At 38.7% G+C, this 20,549-nt stretch overlaps 1 protein-coding gene across 1 annotated transcript in view; it reads right to left on the bottom strand.

The window, feature by feature from the left end:
- Positions 1–2,910: 2,910 nt before the first annotated feature.
- Positions 2,911–20,549, bottom strand: part of DNAH3 (dynein axonemal heavy chain 3) — a 66,990-nt gene continuing 49,351 nt past the window's right edge. Inside the window, exons 52-62 of the mRNA XM_055709346.1 lie at positions 20,098–20,296; positions 17,041–19,182; positions 15,877–16,102; positions 15,307–15,551; positions 13,570–13,686; positions 11,941–12,095; positions 11,037–11,204; positions 9,456–9,598; positions 8,679–8,883; positions 7,264–7,401; positions 2,911–7,082 (exon numbers count right to left, since the gene is read on the bottom strand). Coding sequence (XP_055565321.1) covers positions 6,729–7,082; positions 7,264–7,401; positions 8,679–8,883; positions 9,456–9,598; positions 11,037–11,204; positions 11,941–12,095; positions 13,570–13,686; positions 15,307–15,551; positions 15,877–16,102; positions 17,041–19,182; positions 20,098–20,296 — 4,092 coding nt within the window. The 3' untranslated portion in view covers positions 2,911–6,728. The remainder of the gene's footprint in view (positions 7,083–7,263; positions 7,402–8,678; positions 8,884–9,455; positions 9,599–11,036; positions 11,205–11,940; positions 12,096–13,569; positions 13,687–15,306; positions 15,552–15,876; positions 16,103–17,040; positions 19,183–20,097; positions 20,297–20,549) is intronic.

The raw sequence follows: 20,549 nt of genomic DNA, 5'->3' as shown, positions 1-20,549 counted from the left end.
GTGAGGTGTGATATTAAGATTACTTTGACATCAGGACAAATTACAGCATGTTTTCAAACTCTGTTAATCTATAGCGGCATTTTCTAGTGGTCTGAGGATTATATATGCTCAATTGTGATTCAAGACAGTGCCTCGTGTAAGGGTCAACAAAAACGAAGAAAGTCCAGGAGAAGCAAGCGCAGTGCCTCCTGAGCTTCTACATGCAAGTGCAAATACAGTGACTGCATCATGCAGCTGCACTCCTTTCTCTCTTGTCCCTGCTCTGCCTGTTGTCCCTGGAGAAATGTTCCAGTTTGATGGTATCCTTATGGTGAAGTGTTGTTTCTAAATGGACAGTAGCAAAGAGACAGCAGAAATGCCACCACTCCTTTTGGCTTTTTGCAAACTGCAGAGGAGTGGCCTAGAGCCTCTATGTCAGCTTTTTTTCCCCTTTCCTTTGGAAAGGGTGTGAACATGAAACACGAAGTTTGGAATGCCATTACACAACTTGGGGTAAAACATTCCAGTCCTGGGTTCCTCAGGTTCCCATGTACAGACTGACTGAAAACTCTCCCTTCAGGGTATCACGATGGGAGCGAGCTTAAGATGCTTTGGGTGTCCGTGGTGCGTTTTTACATGGTTAGCTTTTCCACATCATCACCACACTGGCTTTCTCAACAATTATTTTAATGTTAGGTTTTAACTCTTACATTATGGACAGAACCCCCAACTTTATTCAAGTATCTACAACTATCTCTTCAGTCTCTTAAGTCTGCGGGGTATTTCTGGTTTGCAGATGCCTCGTGAATGGAAGTGAAACAAAATTAATTTCCCCCTCACTGGCCACCAGTCGTTTTGGCTCCTTTTCAGTCCTCTGGTTTTTCCAGGCTGTTTACAAATTCTCTTCAGGGAAGTCAGGGGAGCCTTCTGCCCTTCAGGCTAGAAGTACCACTGAGACCAAGCTGTGGACAAGAGCCACACTGTACTGGGAGACTACATAAGCACAGCCAACAGCTGTGGGTTTAAGGACAGGTGGTAAAAGCAACAAGCTATTCCAGCTAGAAGCTAATGATGACAAAAAAGCAAATTTGGAAAATGCAGTGGATATTATTTCCTGTTAAAGTGGGCAAAACCAATGAAATCTCATTTTCTGAGCTCTCCAACTCACCCTAAACTCTCCAAGTCCTAATAGACAAATGGCAAAGAAATATTCTTGTCTACCTTAAAAATAAGTTAAAACTGGTCATGTGTGGAACAAAATGACAGTTCCTCCCCCAGGAATGTACTTGTAAGAATGAAAAAACTACAAGCAGATGAGAAAGTATGAGGAAAAAAGTGAGAACAGCGAGTCAGCACAACAGGTACCGGCTAGCCCAATTTCTCACTACCCTGTATGGCTCCAGTCCACAAAGGTATCTATTCCCATATAATTATTTCCTGGGAATGCCTCATGTGGGAAGTAATATGTAAAATGCCATTGTTCTGCCTGTCAGTGGGAGCTTTGCAAATTTACTGCTGCCAGGAAGACACAAAACTCCTTTAGCCTAGCAAAAGGGGGATGGAATAAAGACAGTAAAAACTAACATGATTATATACACTGCTTAATCCTTCACTGAAAGAAGTCCAAACACAGTCTTTTCCTGTCATTCTGCTATACCAGGGTAGAGACGTGTCAACTGAGCCAAACCAAAATGTGCAGAGACAAGGGTTTTGAATGGAAGCTTAGGCTCATTCTTTGCCATTAAACTATCATGTGAATCTTTTGGATTGTTAAAATTCATGTGGCTAATGAAGGTACTGATGTTGCGACTCATCAGGTGAATAAACAGTTATGTAAATGAGCAGGCTAAATGTACTGTCTATATTATAGTCACAACTCTGTCCTGAGCACATATTGTAAGATGCAGATTATTTCAATGGAACATCCCTGCAATTACAGAAGATTTACACTAAACTGAAATAACAACACAAGTCTGAGTTTATTTCTGAAGGGAAGTATAAATAAGCAATTTTTGAAAGGCTCAAGTAGCCTTAAGTAACTCAAATGAGTATCCACTTGCTTAACTGACAAGCCACTAAGTTGAACTGCAGTAACAGCATCGCATTATTTGAGATGCTTTAACATGCTAGATAGTCCATTAATTTTTCAAAATAAGTGTTTGAGAAATAATTACCTAGTGCCTGATCCTCATTACTTTCCAGCACAAGAAGGAAAAGACTGAAATTTGTTAAAACCTGAGGCTCTTCAGCTAAAAGGAAGAACTGAACCAACTCTTTTGTCAAGTCAGAAGAGCAAACCCCTTCTTTCACAGCTTAAGTTAAACTCTGTATGGAAAGGAGAAACTGAAATAGAGTTATTTGGTTTTGGAGGTCAAACTGGCAAACTACCATTCTGAGGGAGTTTCACAAAAAAATTTTCATCTGCAACTCAGTCCAACAGGTAGGCAGAGATGTCAGCTGGTACTCATTGTATTAAATTCTAACTTCTGTCAAGAAGTATCCCAACGATGGTGCAATATGTCATTCCTACACATTAATTTTAGTTGCAAAAAGATGTCCTAAAACACTTTGAGTTCTTGAGAGTTTGTAATGCACCAGATCCAAGCACTCACTGTACACTTTCTCCTGCACTTCCTTAACTGTCTCTTACTCCTCTTCCAGTAAATACTGTCCCTTTCCAATTTATCACGCTAGTCAGGAGGTAACAGAAAAACTTAGAATAAAAGGATGACATTAGCTTTATATTCTTTAGAAATAAGTCCTGAGTTGCATGAACTCTCCTGCACGCTAACTGGTAGTAGTAGTAATTTGTTGGCATGATATCTGGCCTTGAATACTTAAATAATACCTCCTCTCTGGAAATTCTGTCCCTAACTCTATTATTAATAAGGTTGTAACTTATGAAGCCATGCACTTATAAACCCAAATTTAACACTAACATTAGCAAGTGCACAATCATTTAAGAAATGGACCCAGCACCTCCTTACTGAATGTGCCCCCTCAGTGTTGTCTAGGAGTGAGGAAATGCTCATTGAGTTGCAACAGTGACCCGATCTATTCCAAGGGAAGTATCACAGGACTGAAACAGGTTAAAATTAATTATCTGATCTATCTTCCTACTAATAGAAGTTTGTTCTTGTAATACCTGTTAGATCTGGAGAAAATAAGCAGCATGGACATCACTCCCTTGGGGCCCTACTGTGTAGTCATCAGAAATGGTATCAGTAATATCCATCTTTTATCCATAGACAGAAAGGTCATTTATGTGATCATACCTATAAATTAATTTCCAAGAATGCTAATTACAGGAGAGAACTACATCTTTCACTAATGTTTCTAATGTGATTAGGCAAAACATTCCAGCTCATAGGAACTCAAAAGTAGAAGAATTTGGGGCCTTTGTGCTGTCTTTTGTTTTTTCATTGTATAATTTTCCCTTTAACAGCCCAGCAGTGTTAAAATCAACAGACATAGTATTTTCTGTTTCTGGAATGGATTTTTGTACGGGTGAGGTAAGAGAAAGGTTTCCATCTCCTAAGAAAATGTACTAACCCTATCTGTCTCACAGCATCCCTAGCTGAAAACATCTCTCTGCTGTTCCTAAGGAAAACATCTCTCTTGCTCCGTAATGTCTATATACTGCATTTTTTGCCATATGCTCTCAGTTATTAGCAAGGCTGTGTATCTATGATTTCCAGTAATTACAGGTATTTTCTGTGATTTGTTTAATGAGGGCTTCTAATTAAGAAACAGAAATACTAAACCCGTAAAGCCAAGAATTCTACTACTACTATTACAAGGTACTTCATTTGTCCAAAAATGTTTCATATTTTTATTATGTCCATCTAACAGCTGAATTATCTTTTTTTTTTTTTAAAAAAAAAATGCATCTCAGCCAAGAAACATTGTGAATTGTAATGTTTAACCAGCTTATCATTCCTCAGGAAGGTCCAGACAATGCTCAGGAAATAAGGTTGGAAAACTCATTTCAAAGAACCACAGAAAAATATCTCTAAGACATATATCCCTCAACAGTAAGTTCCAGTACTTTTTCTCCAATAGTAAGGGCAGCCCAGGAAATCACGTGCTTCAGTAATCATGAACTAAAGCAACTCAGCCATGCCTGATCCCTGCTGAAGGGGCAAGCAACAGATGCATGAAGCCTCTTTTCTCTTTTACAGGCTTCTCTCTTACCTATCTATTTTGGTCACATCTGCAAAAGCTTGAAATACATCTTTAATTACATTCTAAGAGATGCCTTCATTGCAGATCTAAACATTAACACAGAAGAAGCATTTAGAAAATCAACACAGTAACAAGGATATTGTACACAACATAGTACCAAAGCTGCTGTACATTCACAAGAACCACAACCGTGTCATTTAACAACCTATCCATTAGTGCTCGTTCACAAAAAGGCGTTAAAGAGAAACCCACATGGCAAGCTATCCCATCGTATTTTCAAACAGTTTAAAAGTTCCTTATCTTCATAAAATGTAATTTAGCTAGCATATACTAGTGAATCTGTCTTTTCATTTAAAATGGTTTAATTTGGAGGGCTGTGTTTGCAAGACTAGCATTATCTGAAGGATGAAGAAACAGTCCTCAAAGTTTAACTTCTCTTCATTTCAGTATTTTAAGAACGATTACTCTGTTGTCACCAGTCACTTGCATGCATACGCTCAAATCTAAATAGAAAGATCCTTTTGAGAGCCGTGACTGATCTGATCAATCCACAGGGCAGGATCTAATGGGCAGGTCCAGCCCCTTTGGCCTGCATGCAAAGCATCTGCAAAAGGAGGGTCATGACTGGATTGTGCTCTCTGATGCCACAGTGACCTAAATACTGATCTGAACTGCTGATGTAATAACAACAAAAATCAGATGCCACCATTTAAAAACACGGTAATTACCACAATGTAAAATATGTAGTAAATTTCAGTTAATTTTAATTACATGACAAGTACAAAGTATCTATGTTACTCTTACGAGGCTAAGAAAAGACAGGTTTTTTAAAGGACTAATTAATCTTAATTTATTTATAGATCTTCTGAAACTTGATTCTCTTCCCAAAAATCATTGTCAGTTTGGGTGACTGGGCTCTAACATGCATAAACAAGTTTTATTTTTGTTATAGGTGCCAAATATCATTTAGTCTAAATTGTTAAGAGTAGTTTCTTCCTATCAGTAAGCTGAGACACCTGCACATCTCTATCCCCTTTATCAAATAAACAAATATCCATTAAGTGTCCTGACATGACACCTTTGCTGTAGTCACCATGTAACAATAAAGATGCACCAAATGCCTGCATACCGTACTGTTAATGAGGCATCAAATATGGTACACATGGTACATGAAGATACTGTACTAATTACCTATGTATATCTTTGTGCAGAGTAGCACTATACAACATACCTGTAACACTTCTTATCTGTTTTTTACCATTCTTAAAAGTTACTATTTTATGAGTATCTGTATAAAACAAACCAGTGGTTAATAAACAAATAATGAATACTGTTTTCAACCAGAAAAGCTAAGCACAACAGATAAATCTTATGACAAGAACCATATGCTTTAACTAGTAGCGGCATCACTTAATGATTGTAGCAGGATACTAGGAATTGCTGAATTATAGCTGCATATCTTGACTTTGTGCGGCCTCGAGCAAGTCATTAAAATGCTGCAATTTGGGTAATGAAAAAAAAATACAAGATTCCAAATTAGTGGATGTTTATGCAGTGGGGTTTTTTTAAATGTTCGCCTTGATCTTTGTGCTTCTCTTGTAATGTGTACACAACAAGTCTAATGATGCATCTTTAGTACCTTCTTGGCATGCTGTGGGGATTAGTTAATGACTGCACAGCTCTTTGAAGATGTTCAGGCTACTTTATTTTTAATTAATGTTTGCAAGATGCTTTGAGCTTCTCTGATGAAAAGGCTTAAACAACTGAAAATTTTAGATGGTTATTAATCCAACATGCAAGAGGGCAAGACGAGGAAGTAAAAAAAGCTATGAGAGAAAGGAAAGAGCTCCATTTATTAGGCACCTGGGATATGTAGGTAAGTAATACTGAAATTAAAAAAGTTAAGAAAATATGAGACAAGCATACCGCTCTGAGAAATGGCAGGATCCCTATGCATGTGCTGTCTAGAAGTTTTCCATGAAAATTCCAAGGCACATCTTTCAAGGAGTGTCAGTTCCTATAGTTTTATAATACAGCTCTGGCAGTTCATTCTAGCTGAGGATTGGGTTTACGTGTTGACAACAGACTATTCTCTTATCCTTGCTCCTTGCCCTACATACTCCTGGGACACAGAAGTAGTAGGCAAATCCACAGAGTCTTAATTACATAAGTTGTGCATTAGATTCCCATTAAAATCAGCAGCAAAACTCTTCGGGCCCAATTTCATGGAACGAAGGAAAAAAAAACACTCTATGATAGCAACTAGGTGGTAATAATAGGATTTCACAAGATTTGTAATGACGTGGGTGGCACAGAGTTTGATGGGAGTTCTGTTCATTCTGATCTATGCAAGGGGATGCCCAGGCCTTTGAATTAAATTTCTGTTTCTAGTGTTCTATTTTCAGTCATTCTTGCTCAGTGGCTGGGAAGGGCTAAAAACCAAAAGATTTGGGAGCTCCTTTGAAGTCAGTAGGAAATCATGATATAAAAAAAGACTGCAGCCATTGGGGAGTAAAATGTATCTTTTAATAACAAAATGCAAGGGTTTTTTGACTTGCGTACTCTCAGTCGTCTAACTGGCATAGGGCTGCCACACCTCGATTTATCCAGTGTTTCTGGGGCTTGTCTGAAGGGAGTTCAATTGAGAAAACATAGTTGGTTGAGTGGCCAGTAGTGGATAAGACACCTCTTCTTGCACTTGTCTTGTATACAGGGCATGAATAGATGTTCATGTGAAGAAATGTGGAACTTTCTCCAGGTTTCAGCCAAATTATGGGCAAAGAATCATAAAGGACTTTTGGAAGTGATTCTCCAATTACCAAGGATTCTCTATCCCATCGTGCACCTTCCAAATAAAGGCCTCTCACATAAGCCCCGTCTTCTGGAATTTTCTCCATTGTGTGCTCCTGTTTCATCACCTAGAATGATTAAACCATTGTTTGGTTTTATTTTTATCTGGAGTATATTAAATCCTGTAAGTGATAAGTCTGACACTACTCCTTTAAATAAAATTTCTTTTCATTTGAAAACTATTCCTTGCTGCCCCAGAACATGTTTACAGCTGTTCAAGAAAAACAAAATTCCTCTCCATTTTCTTACCTCAAATTCAAATCCAATACGGTCAATTGGGATGGCGTGTTTTCTGGCATAGTTTTGTAAAACACCAGTCAAAAAAGACTGAGTGAAGAAGAATCCTGAGAGCCAAAAGACTGTAGGTGGCCCATTGATGACCCAATCCTGAATTTGGAGAGAAAAAAACAAATGTAAGAAGACAGACATTTGTGGCTTCACTGTGCCAATTCACCAGAAAAGGGATGTCTTTTCAGATACACTTAAACAGCACAATGAGATCGTAACCTTGGTGGGACGCCCTGGATGCTACCATTTGTTCTATATTTTTCAGAGACAACAAATCACAGATGTCAGTTATTTATGATGACAACAAAAATAATCACTTATTCTGAAACAACCAGAACTTAGTGCTACTGAGAAAGAAATTTCAAAAAGCAGCATAAGCATATTTTGGTAAGTCTAGATACTAGCCAGCAGGAAAAAAATAAAGAAAAATTATTACATTTGGACACTTTTATCAATATACCCTCTTTTGCAGTCTTGTAAACACCAATCTCCTAACATAAAAAAGGGCCAAATTTTCTTACATAGTGCCTTCACCAATCACTGTGAGGGCACTCACTACAGCCAACACGTCGGATCCTAGTAGAGGAAATCATTCCAGTACAAAGATACCAGACAAGGAGATCGCAGGCCAGTATCTTTGCTGGGTATCTCAAAGGAATTAGGAAAAACGAGGCAAGGGCAGAATGTCCCCACACTACTTTAAACCATTTGGAGTCAAAAGAAGCCCATATGCTACTCTGATCCAAAAAATGGAGAACTCTACTGCTTATACAAATCTTTTAGACACATCTTTCTAGCTTTCTCCTCCCCTGACTTGTATGAGATTCCACTATATCTCAGTACCTCATTTAAGGTACATCTGAAATTTTAAGTAATTTGAAGAGAGCACTAAGCATGCAAGTGAAATAACAGAAGGTTGAGTAAAGAATAAAACAACTTGTTCAAAAAGTGTGTAAAGTGGTGTCACTTTTTCTTTAAGTTGAAAGAGATTTACAGGCACATATAAAAAAATTAATAGTGCCTGTTATGAACTGTTTCTAAAGCATTTTCACACCTGGTTCATGTCCTTTGAGCAGGGAAGTCATTAAGACATCATTGCAAAGTAAAATGCATCTTCCAGAAACAGAAAAATGGAAATTGCCAAATGCAACACTGGATTAGCACCAAAGGATTATACTCTCAACTCACCCTGCTGAGCAACTGCCTGGCTAATTCCAGTGCTGTTAATGCAGCGTATATTTAGTCATGAGTATGTGCAAGTAGTTCACAATCGAGCTGTAAGGGTACTGCTGAGTGAGGGCAGTACTGACACACGTTTTACCTATTCAGCTTTCAGCTACCAAGCCCTTAGACCTGTCAGTCTCAGTTTAGCACACCTGGAAGAAGGCCAAACGACAGAGGAGATCGGACACATAACTTCCCAGTGGCTTCAGTGATGGATAGGATTTGGCAGCCCACATCGATGGTACTTTTCCCATTAGCATGCTGTTGAAAACATCTTCAAGTTCAGATGACATCAGCACTTGGCCTTTAATGGCTTTGACTAGAGTAATGAGGCTGCTCCGAACAACTTTAGTAAGCCTTCAGATAAAACAAAGAAATCATCATCTCATTATTTACTTCTCTAGCTGGCCAAAGACCTCAGAGTCCAACTTGCATGAAGGGCCAATCAAAGCTGGTGAACATTCTGTCAGAAATTCCTTATTTCACCTGTAGTTATCAGATCACTTACTTAACTTTGAAAAACAAAGAAAAAACACAGAGAGAGAAATAAAAGACAGTGAAATTTCCCATTCTAGACAATGGAAATCAAGTGACAAGAGCTTTAAAGACTGTAGCACTAATTAACATAGTGTGCTGTGAATACTGGGGCCTGGGTATGACTTAAAAAAAATAGGCTGCCCTACCTCAACACACCAAACTCAAATATGATTTAAGTTCATACTCCAAGAATATAGGTACTATTTCTACATTCAGGTAGTCATCCGCAGCTTTCAATCCTTTTCATAAGGTACATCCAAAGCAGAATCTATCACGTTAAGAACAATGTCTTATAAAAGGCTTGTAACTGTTTAAGGCTTGTGAGTGGCTAGCACTGATGAACACAAGCATATTTCACTATTAGTAGTGCTACACAGAACACTTGGCCATACCTGTTAAATCGAATTATTTCTTGTCTAAGAACTGTATTCATGGACTCTTCGTAAAGTACCGGGTATACCTTCATAACCTCTTTAACATCAAAGCCATCTGGTAATTTGGATAAAATGTCCTGTGCCAAATCTTCAACGATATCCTGAAATCACAAGTTTGCAATGTACATGGAATTTCCCTTTTTTCACCTATTTTTATTCAGTAAATTCCACAAAACCCTATAGATTTTACATTTTTTCTATAAAACCACATAGGTATTTTAGTCCATTTTCCTAAAGAAATAATGCTTACATGCTCTTACTCCCTTTGTGCATCATCTTGTCTATCTCCACATGTGCCTGCTTGCTCCTTTTCCCTTCTCAATAATTTTAAATTTGTTAGGAATTTCATTGGAATTTGTAGAAAGGTTTTAGGTAACTTCTAAGGAAACCGGCAGTAGGGCAGACAAGCATAGTCCTACTGTTGCCACAATGAAGGAAAAGAAAGCATGCAGCATGGGGAAAATGGCAGGAAGACCATATGAATACCCCAGCCATGAGAGCAGCTTTACTTAGAGCATATTAGACACGAGAGAATATGATCACCAGACAACCCTGCCGGAAATGAGACTCCACCAAGTCCACTTTTCAAGAATCCACTTGTGTATAAAATACAGGATGACAAGTCTGAGGGGCTTGCAAGGTCATTTATCTGTGTCTCAAAGGGGCATCCTGAGCTGCCAGGACAGGATGAAGGAAACAAATTCCCAGCATCTTCACAAGCAGGATGAAGAGAAGAAATTCCCAGCATCTTCACAACCAGGTCCCATGAAGGGGTAGATGACAGGGAGGTCCACGTCTAAGTGATTCCATTCTGCCAAACTGCCCCTTTTCTTTGTGCCACGCAAGCCACACACAGAGTTACATGTTTGGGACTGTAAGAACTGAAGCAGCCAAGGGGAAGCAAAAAATCCTATCTCAAAACCCAAGCATTCAGTGAGTAGTAACAGACTGGAAGTGCCGTTATAGCACAGACTTCACCAGGAAGACAACTTCTGCCTCTAGCAGGCTCACATGGCTTGCCTGATAGCTGAATGACTTTATATAATTTCCTGGCACTCTGCAGTTTGTCCCCTAGTGAGAATGGCAGGGATGAAGTCAGGCCAGTGCACAAACCTCATCGCTGGAATGTGTAGACTGGAATGAAATGTCATACTTTAAAACTGCCTAGAGATGAATGTGATTTCAGTTGCTTTACCAACTGCGATTGTTAACTGTGCTCTAACTACCATTCATGACCGAAGCGAAGCACTTCACTGTTATTTGAAGTCATGAAAGGTGAAAGAAACATTCAAACTGCATGCTCTACTCAGCCAGGCGGGGTTGTGTGGTATTAACCTATTTGAATTAAAAGTCATTAGGGTATCTTCCATCTTTAAAGGTCCTTCTATGCCAAATCTGTCTGCTTCTCTTCAGGGACATTCACATCTACTCCCGATGCCACAGCCATGTGATGAGAGTTGTTGGATTACTCAGAGAACTAGAGGGCACACAGGAAAGGGCACATCTCCAGATACAAGTTGATCTTTCTTCCCCAGTTACCTGAGGGGACTTGCCACCTCCCCCTGCTTCTCTAGGCAAAGTCAGGAGCACTCCATGGAAAAGCTGATTAGTCTCCCGGTTATCCTTGGTGATGTCTGCATTTTCATGAAGTCCAAACACTTCAGGGTGTGTTGTAATTGGTAAACTCTGTATGTATTCAATGTAAGACTGTAAAAGAAACATTTAGATACCAGAAATCATGCAAGGATCAGTAAACCCAACTTGGACAGAACCTTCCTGTTTACAATCACATTAGTTCCCAGTTAAATCCATCTAGGAATTGTTCAATCCACAGAGATAAATGCAAAAGTTTTGAATGATTCAAAGACTCACTGAGGAGTTGTTCTTACTGCCTTCATGTAAGTAGCAAGAGAAAGCAAGACAAAGGATGTACACTGGAAATGCACAAGGAGCACTGGTAAGTCACAGAAGAGGGTAGGATGCTGTATGTATCACCCCTACAGCTGCAGGCTAGAGCACATTTGTTATCTCTATGCAGTTGTTAGAAGGGGAAAAGGGGATGAAAACTGAGTATACACACCTGCCATTCCACCTCCTCATCCTGATCACTGCTTTCAAGACAAAAGTGGTTGCCATAGGGTGCAGAGGTACCCTGTAAATTCCTGAAGCCTGACTCCTATTAGCTTTCTAGAACTGTACTGGAAACCAGCATAGGGGTGCATCAACAAACATCAGAATATTGTGTGATCACTACATCTCCATTGCAGTGTGTTAGATATTAAGTACCAGATTGATATTTCATACGTAAGATATATTCTGACATGGCTTTGTGATCTCATGGGTTTTCTTTTCTATTTGTTGTATTCAGCAGATAAGGTTTGTATTCAACAGGTAAGGTTAGTTCCAATAAGTCAGTGAGAATCTACATCCATTATCTTCTCACCTCATATGGACCATGCGGTGGTATGTAGTAGTCATCTCCAGCTGCAAGCATATACTTGTCCTGTTCTATGTCCTTGGTATAGACTACGGAAAGTAGGGACAGGAGAAGACGCCTGTCTTTATCATCTGTTACTTTACCTCCGTAGTTACATTCCCCTGGGAAAGGACAAAGAAAACCAGGATGAAAAATTGAAAGTTAATGAACAAATAAAAGTTGTTTTGCAATAAAGTGTAGCTCCAGTAAGTTGAAGTTCCTAAGCTCCAGATCCTCAAAAGTTTTTAGGTCCTATACTTCAATTGATTCAATGGAAATTAGGCACTTTTAACACCTTTGGAACTACGGGGCAAATTTGTGTGCCTTGATGATAAAAAGCTTGAGGAGCACTATAAGCTGGTCTGAAAAACTGCTACTCGTGCCACAGTAAATAGTCTCATGTTTTAAATGACAGCTCTTTTGCTTGAAATTCTCAGAAGAATTTTTAGAACCGGCAAAATCTGAACAGTGCTATATAGCTGATCCTTGTCTTTTCCTTTCACACAAACTTAACCTGATCATAGAATCACAGAATAATTTAGATTGGGAAAGACCTTTAAGATCATCAAGTCCAACTGTTAACCTAGTACTGCCAAGCCCACCACTAAACCAGGTCCCTAAGCACCACATCTACACCTCCAGGGACAGTGACTCAACCACCTACCTGGACAGACTGTTAAAATGCCTGACGACCCTTTCAGTGAAGCATTTTTTCCCAATATCCAATCTAAACCTCCCCTGGCACAACTTGAGGCCATTTCCTCTTGCCCTCTTGCTTGTTACTTGGGAGAAGAGACTGATCCCCACCTGCCTACAACCTCCTTTCAGGCAGCTGCAGAGAGTGATAACATCTCCCCTAAGCCTCTTTTTCTCCAGGTTAACCAACCTCAGTTCCCTCAGCTGCTCCTCATAAGACTTGTGCTCTTATGTATGTATACAGTAAAAACCAAGGGATTACAAATATGCAACACCCTGTGCAGAAGGGGTTGGAGAGATTTAAGTAATAGGCAAGCAATGAAGGGAGGTTTACACCGATATAAAGTACAGAGAACAGCTAAAAGCTCACAGTTATTCCTTTAATCCTGACTCCCAAAATTCTTTTTCATAAAGTTAATCATAATATTAGCAAAAATCAAGAATGATCTTTATAAGGCTGACAAAGGAGGTGCCAAGAAGCAGCTATCTTTCTGGAGAAAGAGAACTGAACAGGCACAGCAACCAAGTTATTTACACATGTCAACACCTCCTGCTTTAAACTGATGAGTATTATCACACCCTCTGGTAAACTGCCAATGCTTACTGTTTCAGGATCATATTGATCAGCTAAGGTGAAATAAAGGCCATTGATGTTTTTCTTTTACATATATGAAACAAAAACCAGGAGGTTTGCTGGACCATTAGTAATTCTTCTAGCTATAAATGGCCAAGACAGCGATGACATCTGAGGGCTTGGGTTCCCACTTCTCAGTATGTGGAAGGCCAAGGAAGTAAACCTGAATGGAATCCACTCAATTTGTCAAGAATTCACCAGTTTATCACTGTACCAGCTGAAAGTGCCTAGGAAAGTCAACATGTTAGAGGGTGTAATGCCTGTACCTGTTAGATATGTCAGAGCTTCAAATGGGATTTCTTCATATTCATTCAGAAACATCTGGATTTGTTGCATGCTGATTCTGAGGTCAGATTCATTGAACTCATATGGAACGTTCCAACCTGTTCAATTCAGAAAAGATACACAGGGTAATGGTGCACTGTCCTGATAACCGTACTCAGGAAATGATGGTATTGGTATTATACTGCAACTGCAGAACTGAAGGTAACAGCTGCCAGACAGTACCTAGTAGCAGCCCCGGAATTTATCAGGCTGTTTATTGCACAAGAGACAATACGACTCCATAACAATACTGTATCCTAAAATAATAGTACCATCTTTGTATTTTGGCATCACATGCTCCTGAAAAATTATATTTTACCTTAAGTAGAACACAGACCTACTCAGTACTTTAAGCTAATCTGTTGCTATCTGGAAATGATGAGAACAGCAGTTTTAATTCATTGATTATTTTAATTTTTAAATCAGTCTGCCCATCTAGTAATGCTTTTTGTATAGGACATTCAGAGTAAAAAAGTAAAATTAAAACAAACCACACAGGAGCATACTTCAGATAAGAAAATCCTTCAGAAAACCTATACTCCTAGAGTAAATAAAAAAATCGGGCTATTGCTACAACTGTCCTTTCCCCAGACAGCCAGTCACATTAAACAGTAGATCATAGAATCATAAAATCATTTAGATTGGAAAAGATTTTTAAGATCATCAAGTCTAACTGTTAACCTAGGACTGCCAAGTCCACCAATAAATCGTGTCCCTAAGCACCACATCTACATGTTTTTAAACGCCTTCAGGGTTGGCGATTCCACCACCTCCCTGAGCAGCCTGTTCCAATGCTTGACCTCTCTTTCAGTGAAGAAAATTTTCCTAATATCTAATCTAAACCTTCACTGGATGTTGCTTTTGAAAATTAACGTCTTTGTCACTTACAAAACCTGTATTTTTACTTTAAAGCAATGAATGAGTATCTTCATACTAGCAGTCTAGTGTTTATTTAAACAGCTGCCTACTAAAATAAGGACAGTTATTTGCAGTCAAAATATAACATTTTGTAACAGTAACCCGTTATGACAAAGAGTGGAAGGCTGAGAACTTAAGTGGAGAGCGTAAGCTTTATATAGCTATAAAAATGGAACCTGTAATTCCATACATTTCTATATTTCATGTGGAAATTCTATCTAGTTTCCTAAATATTTCAAGATTACAGAAAAACCTGAAGCACAAATCTTACAAATATGTATCTTTTCATTGCTGTGCTATGAACAACACAATGCAGCTACAGAAATTTGTTTCACACCAAGTAAGCATATGCACTAGCTTTGTTAAAATGAAGTACACACATAAATAACAAAAGCAGAAAGACAGATCCTTAATTATGAAAATTTAAAACGGAACTGGATTTGATGGTTAGTAAGAACTATGGTAATAAATTAGTAATTTAGTAAGATATAATTTAATGTAACTACTGTATAATGTATTTACTTGGAAAACTGGTACTTTCTAGTCCTCCCCCAGGGTAATACTTTTAGTAGCTTCAAGAGTAGCTTTGTCTGAACAAGAACCCCTGAAAGTAACAGCTTTTAAACTTTACTGTGTTCTGTGCAATACAGATCACACTCTTGTAATATTGCTAACAATACTGCCTTTTTACAGACAGGTTCCAATAATGCATTTCAAAACTACTAATCTTGAAACAACTTGCAAAATAATCTAAACCTTACCCAGTGAGCCAAAGTTTCTCCTTTCCTGCACAACAGCATGAAAAAAGCAAAGGCCAAACAGCAGTTTTTGCCACATTTCTGGCTTTTGGCAGCTGCTAAAGAACACAGGGTCAGAGATGGGGTCATTGAGGTATGATCGAAGAAGGTTCACTCGAATTCCTTTTGGAGGCTCATTCGTCATTTTGATGCCATTCTGGAGGATACTAACAGGAAACTTTTCTGATGGATAACTAGTTAACCACAATCTGAAAAGAATTTTAAAAAGCACATTATAAAAAAAAATAATCAATATTGACAAATCCTCAATATTGATCTGCAGAAGACTGTTTTATTGATTTCTTAACTATATTGATAACATCTACATTTGTTCTAAAATGCAGGCAAAAAGTAGATTATATTGGACAGGTAGAAAAGATAACATCCTAATTAGGTATCTTTATTTTATCACTGCACATAAACAATACAAATGTTATACTTAACTGTTCACACAAAAGAATTTTCATTTCTTTTTACTAATATCTTCAGCAAACGAGAAATACTCCCATTAAAAAGAGCAAAACAAACTCCTACCTGAACTCCTCATTGGTATTCTCAGGCACTATAACTTCCTCGCAGATTTTTTCCAAGGCAGGCATCCAGCTTGTTGCAAGATGGCAGTTCTGTAACACTACCCAGGTTCCATCAGTAATAGCCTGATAAATCATTTTTGCTGCTATTGGGCCCTGTCCCTGTCCAAGCGAAATAGTTTGAATGCTTGTGCCTCCCATGCCAACGTCATCAGCAAATTTTAGCAAACCTACGATGGTAAGTTTCACACATGCAAAGACAAAGTCTATTAGAAAGTAATCTATGTTGTATTGATCATTTTTTATACTATAAAAATTAAAGGGGCAAAAGTCAACAAATATTTTAGTAAATTGGAAAAAAACACCAAAGCACCTCAACAACCCAGAAGTAGGATCAAATGCTGTATCAGTCACTGTGTTTGAGGCATATGGTAAAATTTAGGTGTATAAAGTAACAGTAAAACCCCCACAAAACTAGCCAGGTGAAATGCCTGTTCTCTCCTTTAGCTCCGAGCGCTTAATTCCAGCCTGCATTCTAGTTGCTGTCTACTCTCTCTGTTGCATGGGTACAACTACTTATGGGGGTCAAGCTGTAAATTGGATCTTTAGATCTGGTTAAAAATAACCTTCCAGCTTTGCCATCAAAACCAGTACCTCCTGGAAATACATCCGTATGGTATGGCTCCATATTACAATTCTTTTGGCAGAAAACCAGGTTCACAAATAATCTGGGTGGCTATTGTTTAAAGGACATTTAACAGATGTGCTTTTAAGTGTGGTCATATACACCATTTAATTAGTAACTGAGAGGGAGGAAACTTTCTGGAGGAGGGGTTGCAACAAGACTGAGGCAAGTCCCAAACACCCACTGAAATAGTTGTAATGCATTCATAAATTATAAACTGATCTGGATGTTACAAGCTGTTAGATCCCTAAATTGCTGCTCAGACCTAGACATTTTCTCCCCACTACATTCATGCTACCCTCTACCAATTTTACTACCATTGTTTATATATGGACACATGCAAATGTTTTATATTCCATTATTGCTGTATTTTACCTTAAAGACACTTTAAAGAACAAATGAAGGGGCCTACACTATTATCAGTTTAGTCACATTCAGTGACATTTAACCAGATTAAAACAATTTTTTTAATACCAATCTCACCTGCCATAGGATCAGCACCTGGTGATAATACAAAAATCAAAGGGGCACAACAATTTGAATCACTGTAACTTCTTCCAAGGTCAAAAGTAGGTGGTTCAATAAACGTTCTTCCCATATTTTCCACAATGAATGCCTGCACTGCTGGAATAATTTTGTCAGGTCTCAAACATCTGAGAATAACCATGCGATCCAACCCCACCAACGTGTTCCATGCATCTGGGAAGGCTTCTTCATGGGGTCTTACAGAGTCATATATTAGTTTCCACTTTGAAAAATTCTCTCTTACGTGTTCCATTAGTCCCTGGAGGTTTTTCAGACTAGATGCACGTACGAGCTCAGCCCATGATTTGTCAGACAGCCAATCTGGAGCTGGATTGGGGTGAGGATTATCAAGAGCAACACCTCCTGTCAGCAGGAAATGCCAAACCTCATCATCTATTTGGTCTTTTCCCTTCATAATGCCTACTGTCAGAAGGAAGGAGAATAACAGCTTATCCTTTTCAAACAGTGAACGACAGATGTTATTATAGATGCTTATAGTGAAATGCTCGGTTATATTTTTAATTCTCTCTTCTAGATCTTCACTTTTTTTGCTTTTAGCAATAGATTGAACATACAAGTTAATGAACCAAATCAATGAATACTGGTACATAGGTTCAATGTTTGCCAGATCAGAAATGCAGAAGAAGACAACAGCTGAATGAATAGCAACTGGCTTATATCCCATTCGAGTAGAATCTATCTGCATCTCAGTAACAGAGGAAATCTTTTGCTTTTCGGAGATTTCTTCAGATAACTCTTTGGATGAAGATAAAACATTAATTGCTGTTTCATCTTCTAAGATGTCTCCTTCTGAATTGGAAAGGATCTCCAGGATTTTATCTTCTATTTCTTTTAATTGTTTTTTGTTGGCTGCGCTTTCTATAATCAGTTTATTTTTCTTTTCTTCTAGCTCAGGCTTTTCCTCTGCAGCTACAATTCCAAGAAGCTGGTCCTGAAGACCAAAAGGTGTAATCATGAAGTTGAGTAGACAAACTTTTACAGCCACTTCAGGAAGATAATGAGGATTTCTTAAGTGGGTTGTCATATAAAACCTGAAATCTCGTGAATATTCAATTATATTTTCCCCTAATTTCATGTATTCTACTCCTTGTTGTTTGAATATTAGCTTTAATAAAATGGGTTCTATGAAAGCATCTAGTTCTTCACCAATATTTTCTAGCAAGACTGGTGTTCCAAGCTGAATAGCATTTTCTAACGTCCTCACATAATGTGTGTCAGATAGTTTGATAACTGACAGCCTGTTAGTTTTCTCCATATTTTTTACCCACTTGTTAGCTTGCCTTTGAGGATCTATCATTAAAGCCCATCTTCTTGAGTTAGAAACAATTATGCCATTGTCAATGGAAAAAGAATCAACTGGCAATCCAGCAATCTGCCACGCACGGATTTTGACTGGATCCCCTAATGTATTAGTTAAGCTAAAATCACTGGAGCATGGTATGTTCTTTTCACGGCACACGACCTGCCACTGCTTTTGACATTTTAGGCGGTAATCAACAGTAAAGGCTCCCAAATAAGCCACAGTTCCTGATGATAACAACACATCTCCTATAAGGTCTACATACCGAATTCCTAATAATCGTGCAGCTTCTGTCCACCTGTCTTTCTCTCCACCAAGACCACTAATTAGCTGTTCAGCTCTCACAAGCTTTTGTGAACAGAGTTCAATATTGTTTTCTAACTCTCTCTTTCGGTCATTCATGTTGTCAAACTCATCATTCAGAGCTTGGAGGCGATCAACTACCTCCTTAAGTTCTGCTTGTTTTGTTTTTAGCTTCTGCATGTGAATGTCCAGTAATCCTTCTGCAGCTCTCAAACGTTCACGCTTTGGGGCAACCACTTTTGCTACACGGTCATACACCTCCATGGCTCGCACCCACTTGCATAGTCCTTCACAGGCAGATGAGACATTTTTAATGACAGCTGGCTGAAAATCTGGATGGTCAATAAACCTCTCTCTAATTCTCTTCACTATAGCGGGAGGAATATTATCCTTGTCATACGTCTTTAAGCTCTCAAGGAATTTCAGATCTCCAAGAATTTTTCTAGATGGCCCCCAGTAGTCTTCTAGCATTTTACCTATATTGCAAATAATACTAAAATCAGACTTAAAAAATGCATGTTCAAACTGAAAAAAATACTTGAAACATAATATGGAGAATTAACATCAGTGATTTTGCAACAAAATTTTTCTATGCGACTACTGTTAACGAGTTTGGGAAAATCATTACCTAAAGAAATTCAGACAGAAATATCAGCATCACTAACCTATGTCATATTTGTTAATTACATATTAATTCTAAATCAACCAAGCAAAATAAGGGAAACAAATCACTATACAGTCTTTCTTAGCGTAGTTTATCAGGTAGGTCAGTAACTATGTGAAAGCATTCCTTCCTAATCTAGATAAAACAGTTTTGGATGAAAGGCATTTATAGAATTCTTATTTTCAGTCATGACGGGTTGAACTGTGGGGGCATAAGGTAGAAGAAAAACGAAAGAAGAAATTCTCTTTCCTACCTTGCAGATACTGTGCAATCCCACAATAACACCATAAACCACACAGAAAGAGCTTGTTAAAGTAATTACTTATGGCAGGGGTATAGCTAGAATTCTCTCTCTAGGCATAACTGATACAGATTGGTAGCAGGGATTAGAGGGGAAAATGCAGGCAAATGGTGCACAGCACACCTCCAGCTCCCAGAGCTCCTCAAGGTGATGCAAATTTCAAGATTAGGTCAAAGCAAGTTGAAGAAATTACTTTGTGCTGGTGACTGGGGTCATACTTACAAAGTCTGTACAACAGTGTCAAGCAAGGGCAGTATGTTACAAGGCAAAAGCAGCTCTTAGCTATGCAGCGTAATTCTAAGTCAGCGCCAGCAAAACGCACTTTTAGTGCACATGGTTGCATTCACACCAGAAGCACTTCACCAGCACAACACAGCAGTACCCCAAGCATTCCTAGGGCAGGGATAACAAATACTGCATCATTACCACTGCCGCTTGGATCAGGCTTTTTCTCTGGTTTAGTTCCCTTCATGACACAGATGCTCTCCATGACAAGCTTAACAGGACCAGGTGGATTCTGCATGGATTTCACAAGAGAGATGTCTGAAGGATTCAGGGTATCAAGAGCTGCAAGCGCTGCCTCCAAAGCGGGCATGGCCTCAGCAAGGTCTCCTTCACATTCGTCCTGTGAAGACATTGGGCAGCAGCCTGTAAACCTTCCTACAATACCACATCTGCAACGTGTAGTGACGACCTCTCTACAGCACAGCCTCAAAGAACCTTCTCTGCTCCTAAGTACCTAATAAAAAGACTCTTCACAACATTGTGTTTCTTGGAGAGAAAACTACTTTCACAGTTTGCGCAGTTTAAACAGGGAAGGTTTGTAGAAAAATTACTAACTTCCATAAGCTGAACTGATGGCAGAAAAAGCCAGACAA

The sequence above is a fragment of the Falco cherrug genome, chromosome 4, assembly GCF_023634085.1.
Source record: "Falco cherrug isolate bFalChe1 chromosome 4, bFalChe1.pri, whole genome shotgun sequence".
Lineage (NCBI taxonomy): Eukaryota > Metazoa > Chordata > Aves > Falconiformes > Falconidae > Falco > Falco cherrug.
The sequence above is the reverse complement of the archived record's forward strand: the minus strand, read 5'-3'. Positions and strand labels throughout refer to the sequence as shown.